Source organism: Centroberyx affinis, unplaced genomic scaffold (genome assembly GCF_046629955.1).
Source record: "Centroberyx affinis isolate AG114_WGS23_722 - 3 ecotype Tasmania unplaced genomic scaffold, CSIRO-AGI_Caff_v1 ptg004008l_1, whole genome shotgun sequence".
NCBI lineage: Eukaryota > Metazoa > Chordata > Actinopteri > Beryciformes > Berycidae > Centroberyx > Centroberyx affinis.
This window is the reverse complement of record NW_027281817.1, coordinates 1-9,345: the sequence shown is the minus strand read 5'-3', so window position 1 is coordinate 9,345 and position 9,345 is coordinate 1. Positions and strand designations below refer to the sequence as shown.

At 43.4% G+C, this 9,345-nt stretch overlaps 2 protein-coding genes across 2 annotated transcripts; one reads left to right on the top strand and one right to left on the bottom strand.

Moving 5' to 3' along the window:
• Window positions 1-2,171: 2,171 nt before the first annotated feature.
• On the top strand, window positions 2,172-5,925 carry LOC139663418 (secretogranin-2b-like). Its single transcript, XM_071542079.1, has 2 exons — window positions 2,172-2,228; window positions 3,718-5,925. Exon 2 carries the CDS (start codon window positions 3,726-3,728, stop codon window positions 5,781-5,783), a length of 2,058 nt encoding a protein of 685 aa, XP_071398180.1. The 5' UTR covers window positions 2,172-2,228; window positions 3,718-3,725; the 3' UTR covers window positions 5,784-5,925.
• A 521-nt stretch (window positions 5,926-6,446) lies between these two features.
• Window positions 6,447-8,812, bottom strand: LOC139663414 (AP-1 complex subunit sigma-3-like; the record flags this gene model as incomplete). Its single annotated transcript, XM_071542072.1, has 4 exons — window positions 6,447-6,949; window positions 7,039-7,176; window positions 7,395-7,503; window positions 8,634-8,812. Coding segments are annotated over 4 exons (462 nt in total), but the record flags the coding sequence as incomplete, so codon positions are not given.
• Between the last annotated feature and the right edge of the window lie 533 nt (window positions 8,813-9,345).

Below are 9,345 nucleotides of genomic sequence, written 5' to 3'. Positions count from 1 at the left end.
AGTTCCATATTAGAATAAAACTAGTATTCTGTAATGAGACTGGATCCTGAGGCGGGTCCTGGGTCGGAAAAGTGTAAGATCAACCGACTTACAAAAATGTGACCTCAATCAGTAGTGCCACACTGCTGTGTGAATACGCTTGGTGGGTGAAAACTACTAATTGCCTGTAAGAAAGTTCTCATCTGACCTTAGAAGAACCTTGTTTTTTACTGGACAGGCAGGGGGAATGGGGGTGGAACTGAGCTGTAATTGGTTTCTGTTTACTAGTAATCCTGCCACATACACAACCACAAGCAATTAGCCAGACAGCTTGGGCCTTATCTGTCCTAAACTGGTACTGTGTGTGTGTGTGTGTGTGTGCGTGTGCACGTGTGTGTGTATAGTCATAAGGGAGAGTGTAATTAGGCTGGGGAGACAAGATTAAAATCAGCTCTTTTGTCCTCGTTTCATTTGGTCTGCTGGTCTGGAAGTGTCTGGGATGGCAACATTAGCAATAATTGATTACATTTATATAGCGAGCAAGGTAAGCTTTATGTATTCCAGTGCATGTTGTACTCTCAATGCAACAAAGATCCACAAGATTCTCAATGTGACAGGACTGAACCATCCATGAAGAAACTTGAACTCCTTAATGAGTTTTAAAAGATGCTCTTATGATTCATCAGTTTCTTTCTATCTGCACTCTTAACAAAAAGGGTTTCATATAGCACCAGAAAATGGTTCTCTATAGGCTTGTACCATAGCAGAACATCTTTTGGTGCTATAAGAACCATTTTAGAAAGGTTCTCTATAGCACCATGCTCAAATGGTTCTACATAGACGCTTTATGGTGCTGTAAAAAACATTTGAGAATGTATAAAATGCTTGAATCCAGCAGCATTAAAGGAACTTTTCAGTTTTTTATTCTGATTTGCTATTGTTTTTTCCTTTATTCCAATAAATCAGAGGCTTCTTTGAGGCATTATGGCTTTATATATAGAACCACTATCCTAAAAAGAACCCTGCTTTTCTATGTGTAGAGAACTGGGTTATTTATATGCTGCGACTGTGACAAAGCTGAAAACAAAGTAAGCTACAGTGGAAAACAGACAGTCGATGATAAGCAGGTCAGTGGAGGGGAGCTTGGGCTCACATCAAACTGAACCGAGGGGAATTTATGAATGAAAGTGCTGGCAGCACGCGCACGCGCGCGCACACACACACACACACACACACACACACACACACACACACATACACACACACACACGCTAGACAAGACTTGACAGGCAGCCAAAAATAGAGAGCAGAGTGCGCTAGCTGACGAGAGTGCAGTGTCACACACACACACGCACGCGCTTACACACACGCACACACACACACCTCTCTGCAGTCCCTCCGTCACCCCGCCCGTCCCAGGCTTTGGCGGAGTCCGTATGTGAGTCATCGGTGGACTTTAACTGTCTCTGTCCCTCGGTGCCGCAGCAGAGACACAACAGCCGTCAGAGACAACCGCCATTCAGTAGCTACTACACCCGCTGGTGCAGTGGTAAATAAAAAGGTGAGTAATATGACCTGCAGTGAGCTGGTCATCATGAGGGAAACGCCCTTAGAAACATAAATCAGTTAGATTTCCAGTAAAGCAGCCCTACTCTGCAAATAAAAGGTGAGTAAACATCTTTGACTATGGCCAATGACATCCATCATGTCTGATGCTTTACCAAACTGCCTACATGTCTCAATGTTAAACAGGTTTATAGTCAGTACAACCCCATCTTGATGAAAGCAATATTCCCTAATTGCGCACAGCCGAGAACAACAGCCTGTTAACCATTCAGTCAGTCACTGGTTTTAAATATAGACCCGTCCCCCATTATGAAATGAACTAACAGCGGCGACAAAAAGTCATAATGAGCACAGTGAGATGCGGAGAGTCGCTGCTGCTGGGTCAGTAATTAACAAAACACTTTCAGTTCATATTCAAAGACAGGGGCAGTTGTTTGTGGATCCGGCTGACTCAAATGAAGTGTGTGTGTGTGTGTGTGCGTGCGTGCGTGCGTGCGTGCGTGTGTGTGTGTGTGTGTGTGCGCGCGCGTGCGGGTGTATTGCGTATCTCCCAGCCCTCTGACGCACGAGTCAGGTGGTTCTTCTTATAGCATCGGGAGCTGTCCGCGGTGCTGAAACCAGACTCACACTGCGAGAGAGATGCTCTGCTCACTCACGACCCTCGTTACAAACTAACTGCAAAGGTAAGACTTCATTATGATTATTGTGATTAAGGCCTACTCAGATTACCCTGTTCTGAATTTGTTTTCTATCAGATGTCAAGGGATTGAACTCTTTTCTTTTCTTTTCTTTTTTTTTTTTTATTTAATTCAGCTTCGCTGGCAGCAGCTGTTTGCCAACCTGATGCATTGCAACAGATGTTCAGGCGGCGAGGTTGCATTGTGTATTTCTTTGTTCTCATTCCCGTTCGGATAATTCGTCGATTTATCTCGAACGAAGTGTTATTTTCAAGTAAAAATAAATAAAACATTGAAATAACTAGGATAAGTGACGCTTAAAGATGTAATACAAATTCAAAGAGGAAAAACGGTGAGGAAAAAAAGATTAAAAAAAAAAAAAAAAGATAAATAAATAAAAAAAAAAAATGTTTGTTATGCATCATTGCTTATGTTCCGTTATGCCTTTTTCTTATTTGACCGCTCTTAGGTGAAAACCTCGTATCTCCAAAATACCAACTTTTTAGAAACTTAATAAAAAACAACCTTTGTTTTTAGCTCGATCACCATGCATTTTTGAGTTTATTCACTGGAATTTAAAAAGGTTTCATAAGCCCAAGGGTCGTATAATTGACCTCAACCCACAGAGGAGCATGTTCAATTGAAGTTAAAACGTGAAAATCCCCAGGATTTGGAGTTACGAGGTTTTCACATGACAGCAGCGGTTTAAAGGAGAAGGTCCATGGGAGCATCAGCCCTACCGGGTTACCGTGACAACCGGGCTGTGACTCACGGAGAGCAGCAATTTAACGACTAATGAGATTTGCACGGGAGCTGAATGCCGGTGCTATGCTCCCAGCAAACACACTGCGATGCACACTGATAAACCTATGTATTATTATTTTTATTATTATTATTATTAGTAGTAGTATTGGTATTAGTATTATTGTCTATTATCATTAGCCTATTATCAAAATGGTTCAGAAAACATAATGGCATATATCATATCATATTAGATCTAATATTAGATTTGTACTTGATACATAAGTGCTAAATAAAAGCATGAGTAATAAATAAAGAAGAAAAAAGAAGAAAATACTAAAGGACAAATGTGCATATCAGAAACAACAAATGAAAACCATAAGTAAAATCAAGCCTAAGTAAATGTGTTTTCAAAAGTGTTTCAAAGGAGGACACTGAGTTGGTTTAGCCAGTTCTCATCAGGCAAGTCGTTTAATAGAAATATTGTAAATTAAAGATTTTGACCTAGATTTACATCAGAGCAAAAGTCATGTGCTAAAACAAGACCTTTGTTTCAAAATTCAAAGTATCATTTACCTCCCAAATCAATACAAATGTCTTTGCGGTCTGTGATTTCATCATCAGACCAGACATTACAAGTGATGATAAGAGCAGAGGACATTTAAGAAATGCCAGAGCGGTGACCGTTGTGAACCTGTTAGCTAAATGTGTAAAGGTCAGCGCTGACATATCCCTCCTTGTCTCTCCTCCCCAGGCGATACCATGCCGTCACTCCCCAAGACCTCCACGGCAGGGAAACCTCTCCTGCTCTGTTGTGCCCCCCTCCTCTTCCTCCTCGTCCTCCTCGGTGCTTCCAGCGTGCGAGGGGCTTCGCTCAGAGAACACAGACTGAGGGGAACTGAGCCGAACCCCCACCAGGCACCCAATGCCGACATGCTCAAAGCCTTGGAGTACATCGAGAGCCTCCGCCAAAAAACCGGCACGGACCCCCAACAGCGCGCGCCCCTCGCCCCGGAGTACGATGCCGGTCGCCTGGATGACACAATGAAGCTGCGCGCCATGCTGAGGCTGGCTTCTTCCAACCCCACGCAAAGCAAGGGTCAGGCTGAGCAAGATGAGAAAGAGGAAGAGGAGGCGGAGGAGGGAGGGGAGGCTGATAAGGAGGATAAGACTGAAGAATGGCTTCAGGCCGTGCTCAGCACCCTCCAGCAGACGGAAAAAGCCCCTAAGCCGGCCTCACTTCGCCCCAGTGCCGCCCACCTCTCCCTAGGCGACGATGGAAGACGAGCGGACGAAAAGGACGGCGCGTACCCCTGGGTGCAGCAGCAGCAGCGTGGCATCAAGCCTCACAAGAAGCAGCCGCTCATGTTTGAGGACGATGAGGAGGGAGAAGGAGATGAGGAGGAGGAGGAGGAGGGGGGAGAAGGGGGCGCAGCTTCGGACCACGAGAGCCCCTTCAAGCGGACCAACGAGAACGTGGAGGAGAAGTACACGCCCCAGAACCTGGCCACTCTGCAGTCAGTGTTCGAGGAACTGGGGAGGCTGACCAATGCCAAGGTCGCGCATAAACGGCAGGCTGAGGATGACCATGAGGAGGTGGACGATGACGCAGAAGATGACGATGACGAGGATATGCTTAATGTGAGGAACCTGGCTTACGAAGACGTAGCCGGGGGGCTAGGGGACTGGGCTCCGCTTGAGGAACAGGAAGAGGAGGAGGAGGAGGAAGAGGCGAGGGACAACAAACATGAGGCTGACCGAGGCCTGGATTATGGGGATGATGAGGAGGAAGAAGACGATGACAACGACGATATAGAAGATGAAGAGGAAGATGATGAGAGCTACCCGGTCAAGAGATCCTCTAACCCTCGGGAGGATCCAGATGACATGGCTAACCTGGTGGACTACTATCTCCTGAAAGTGCTGGAGAAAACAGAAGAGGAAGAGCAGAAACGAGAGCTGGAGGAGGAGAAAAAGAGGGCTGAGAGGAGGGTGGCCCAGTCGCAGTACAGAGACAACATAGACCCGCGGGCCATCTACCAGCTCATCCAGATCTCCCAGAAGTTCCAGATACCGCCGGAGGACCTGATGGACATGCTGAAGACGGGAGAACTGACAAATCAAGACAAAGCCCTGCTACGAAACCAGGCGCAGTCGCGTAAGGCCAACGAATTAGCCAGGGTGGAGGACAAACTGTCACAGATATCCTCAAAGAAGAAACACAAGAGTCCCGAGGCAAAGTTCTACAACAGACGCCTACCTGACAGACAAACCATTAGCAACCCGGAAGACATGAGGACACAAGAGATCCTCAACATCCTGGGGTTGGGAGGCGTGGGAAGTCAGGATCCAGCTCCTCTCCGGAAGCAGAAGCAGCTTAAAAGCTCTCAGTCACGACTCTACACTCAGCCCGGGGGGCGTTCGGGGGAATCCGCTCCCACGCAACGGCGCCTTCCCGACAAACTAAAGGACGACTACGACGACACCGTGGACGAGGACGAACTGGCGGCGTATCTCGCGGCTCAGATCCTGGCGCAGTACCCCAACCCTGCGTACAACAGCAACAACAAGGCCAGCCAAAAGCGGGACGAGGCGGGACAGACCATGCCGGGGTCTTTCGAAGAAGCGATACAGGATTACTTTGATGAAATGGACTCAGATAAAAGCCCGCCTCAAAAGAGACAGTCCGAGGACGAGGTTACGGGCGGCGCCACGCAAAGCTTGGATGACGAAGCGCTGATGATGAAACTGCTGAGCTACCTGAACCCAGAAACCCAAGAGAGCGATGATAATGACGCCAAAACTGTCCAAGGAATGTAGCTAGATGGCGGGGCTGTAGATACATATATTGTTTTGCTGGAGGGGGAGGGGGGTCAAAATAAAGTATTTTGAAAAATTAAACACACGCCGTCGACTTTAGTAATTCAGTAGGTTTACGAAAGTTCAGGCTTTATATTCCACTTGTTCCTTTTATGATTAGCTGAAGCAGAGCTATAGGAGTGCGAGGTCTCATATTCGTGGTGGTAAGTGGGTTTTCGTGGTTCATTCGATGTTTTTTTGATATGAGTTAGTTGCTCAAAAACAAACTATAACAGACCACTAAGTACATGTGGCTCACCAGCCTTGCATTTCAACGCACACACAACCAAATCAGTGTTGGATCCCTCAGATCCACTTGTGTTTTTTTGTAAATTACTTAAGTGTGGTCATATGTGACATAACTGAGGTTAATAAAGCATTGACTTTATTTTTTCCTTACTGTGTAGTGTTTCCTCATTTGACGAACATGGAAAATGGTGAGCTAGATGCTCAATATCACACAGTGCAATGCTTTCAAAACTGAATGTAAATGTATCTTGTTTACTATGAGCCTTGCAATGGGTTAGGCACATTTTGTAATATTATTTTGGGCAGAACTTTATTTAACACAAAGACATACTTTAATATGAAAAAGAACATTTATTCAGATAAAATGGAAAAAAAGACAGTGCTGTTACATAGTTTGCCTGTTTCTTTTCAGTCCATATTTCATGTCTTGTACCCCTGAGATACTTAAATATGAAGCTTAAAAGGCACTTATGGATGTAAACAAATTCCAGTTATCCTGAAAATGTTTAAAACAAATGTGCATGGTAGTTACAAACTTGATTTGCCTGAAATAAGCCTTAAATATTGTCAAGGTCGAGTGAAAACCACCATGCATTTTTGTGTTTATCCAAAGGAGTTTGAAAGGGTTTTATAAACCCAAGGGTGGCACACTTTACCTCGACCCCATAGAGGAGGATGTAATGCTTAAAATACGAAGAACACCAAACCTGGATTTACTAGTATTCCACATGGCAACAATGGCTAAATGAACCATTTTGTTAACTACTAACTGAGAAATAAACCTTACAGTGCACATTTTGAAATGCTGGCTCTATAGTGGAACATCCTTGTCTTCTCTGGGCTCAGTAGGCAGGTTTGCTCATATATTCCTCCATTGTCTACAAAGAAAGCAGAAATATGAGAATACATTTTGTATGAGTAATAAACAAACTGGGGGTCATTTAAGGTCTGTAAAACCTTACTGTACCTCTTGGAGTGTGTCAGCCTCTTCCAAAGAAGCACCCACAGCTAGTTTGGAGGTTTCTAGAACTTCTCCACCCATCAGGAATTCATCCAGGATGAAGTAGGCCTTCTCAAAGTTAAAGATGATGTCCAGCTCACAGACCTGACAGAAAACCACACAACACGAATATCCCTTCTATTCGAGACAAATCCAAACAAAAATATGCACTTCAGTTTCTTGATTAATGACTCGTCTAGTATATACAAAAGTAGAATTACACAACAGAAAAAAAACATTCTTAGAAGAAACAGTGTTTGCGGGCCAAGGTTGAGCTTGTCAATGTGAATTCTGCTTATGGCTTTAAATTCAGCTGTGCTTACATTGCCAAAGTATTTGTCCAGCAACTCGACATATCTGTGCAGCACTTCGAGGGTCAGCAGCTCATTATCCTGGTCCTCCAGACCAGTACAGAAATACAGGCTGGCGTACCTGCAGTCCAAGAGGTAAGAGGGTGAAGGTTGTCAAACTCCATGAAAAATTAAAAACAGCTTGTTCTGTTATTTCATTTAGTAACAAAGTTTAATGACAGTTGGCGCCTCTCTGAAACAAATGACCAGCTGTTTAGGGGTTCATAACTTTATTATCTTATTAGCTTTATTATCACAGAGACTCCAACATTAAATATGATTCTCCATTGGACTAGTTTTGGCAATTTTACTTACCAGAAGTACTGAAATAAAATAGCTCTAAAAACGCCTATAAATTATACCACGGGATACATGTTTTTGAGCATTCATCTGTTCTGTTGTGGAAGGATTTACCCTCATATATTGACACATAAACAGACATATAACTCTTAATAGGTTATATAGGTTGTGAGCATGTCTGAAATGAATACCCACCACGCACCAAATGCTTGCAAAATGTGTCTTTGGCAGATAAATCAACACCAGCCAGTTACTTTTTGAGATGATGACATTTGAGTGGCTCGGTTATATTTAGTTCTGCTGAGCTTTATGATTAATTACAAACTTGATCCATTGCATAAGTGACTGAGGAAGTTTTAAATGAACACACAGTACATGAAATAGCCCTGAAAACAGGTAGGGTGACACATATCTATGAAAAATGTGCATTCATTATTTAGGACGGTAAAAAATCATTCTTGGCAGGTAAATGAGGCTATTTCAGTTTACCAGCCCTTGGCAGGTCAGACAGAAAGTTAATTAAAGGGGATGAAAGGCCGTGTACCATGAAAGGATATGCACTAGGCTGAGTCATCACTAACATGGGCCTGTCAGAGAGGTCTTGGCCATATTATTTTGTGTGCTCTGTATGTTTAACTAGACCTTTACTCTATTAAGGTCTTGTTAACCCATTGTTGAGAATGGGTGTGCCTGTGTTCTGTGTCCAGTGTGTGTTTTCAAGCAAAAGCAAAGACGGGCAAGTTAACCATTAAGCATTAATAGAGTCAAGGGTGGAATCCATATGCTGCTTAACACCCATACTCAGACTATAGCTGCCAGGAGAGGACTGCTGTTTTGTATGAGGAAACATAAAAAGAAATCATAAATCATAAAGACAGGGAAGAGTAAAACACTCAGAGAACCCCCGGCCACCTCTTGTAGACGATCTTGAGGTCCCGCCAGTGGAGGAAGTTGCAGGAGCGAGGCGGCCGGGACAGCACCATCATGGTCATGTCCCGGATCACCTTCTTCTTCTCCCGCTCCGTTAGCGGCGTGAACCACTTCTGCAGCCGCAGCTTCCCCTGCCGGCTGAACAGCAGCAGGAAGCGCAGCTGAGGACAGGAAGAGGGAAGAAGAGCCGCATGGAGCCACAACACAGACTTGTGAAAAGAAGAGTGGAATGCAGAGGCTGTGTGAATGAGCTTCTTCTCTGCACTTTGATGACTGAAATGTACTGAAACTGTATAAGTCTTACAATAAACTGTGCAATTACCCTTGAGCAAAAGTTAATTGTGCAAAAGGGGTGAAGAATATCTGTTTTGTCTACCCCTTTCACTGTGATGCACTACTTTTTATCTATTTATTATTATTATTTATTTATTTATTTATTTTGTATGATTATTTTATTTTTATTTATTTATTTATTTATTTTTATTTATTCTATCTTAATTTACTTGATCATATTTTTACTATTAATATTTGTATCATTACTCTTATTATTATTACTATTAATATATTATTGCAATTGTCATTATTGTGTTGTATCTCTTTATTGATCTTTTTATCAATAAAGAGATTACTGATCTTCTTGCAATCTTGCACTAAAGGTGCTATATAAATAAAATTTGATTGATTGATTGATAAC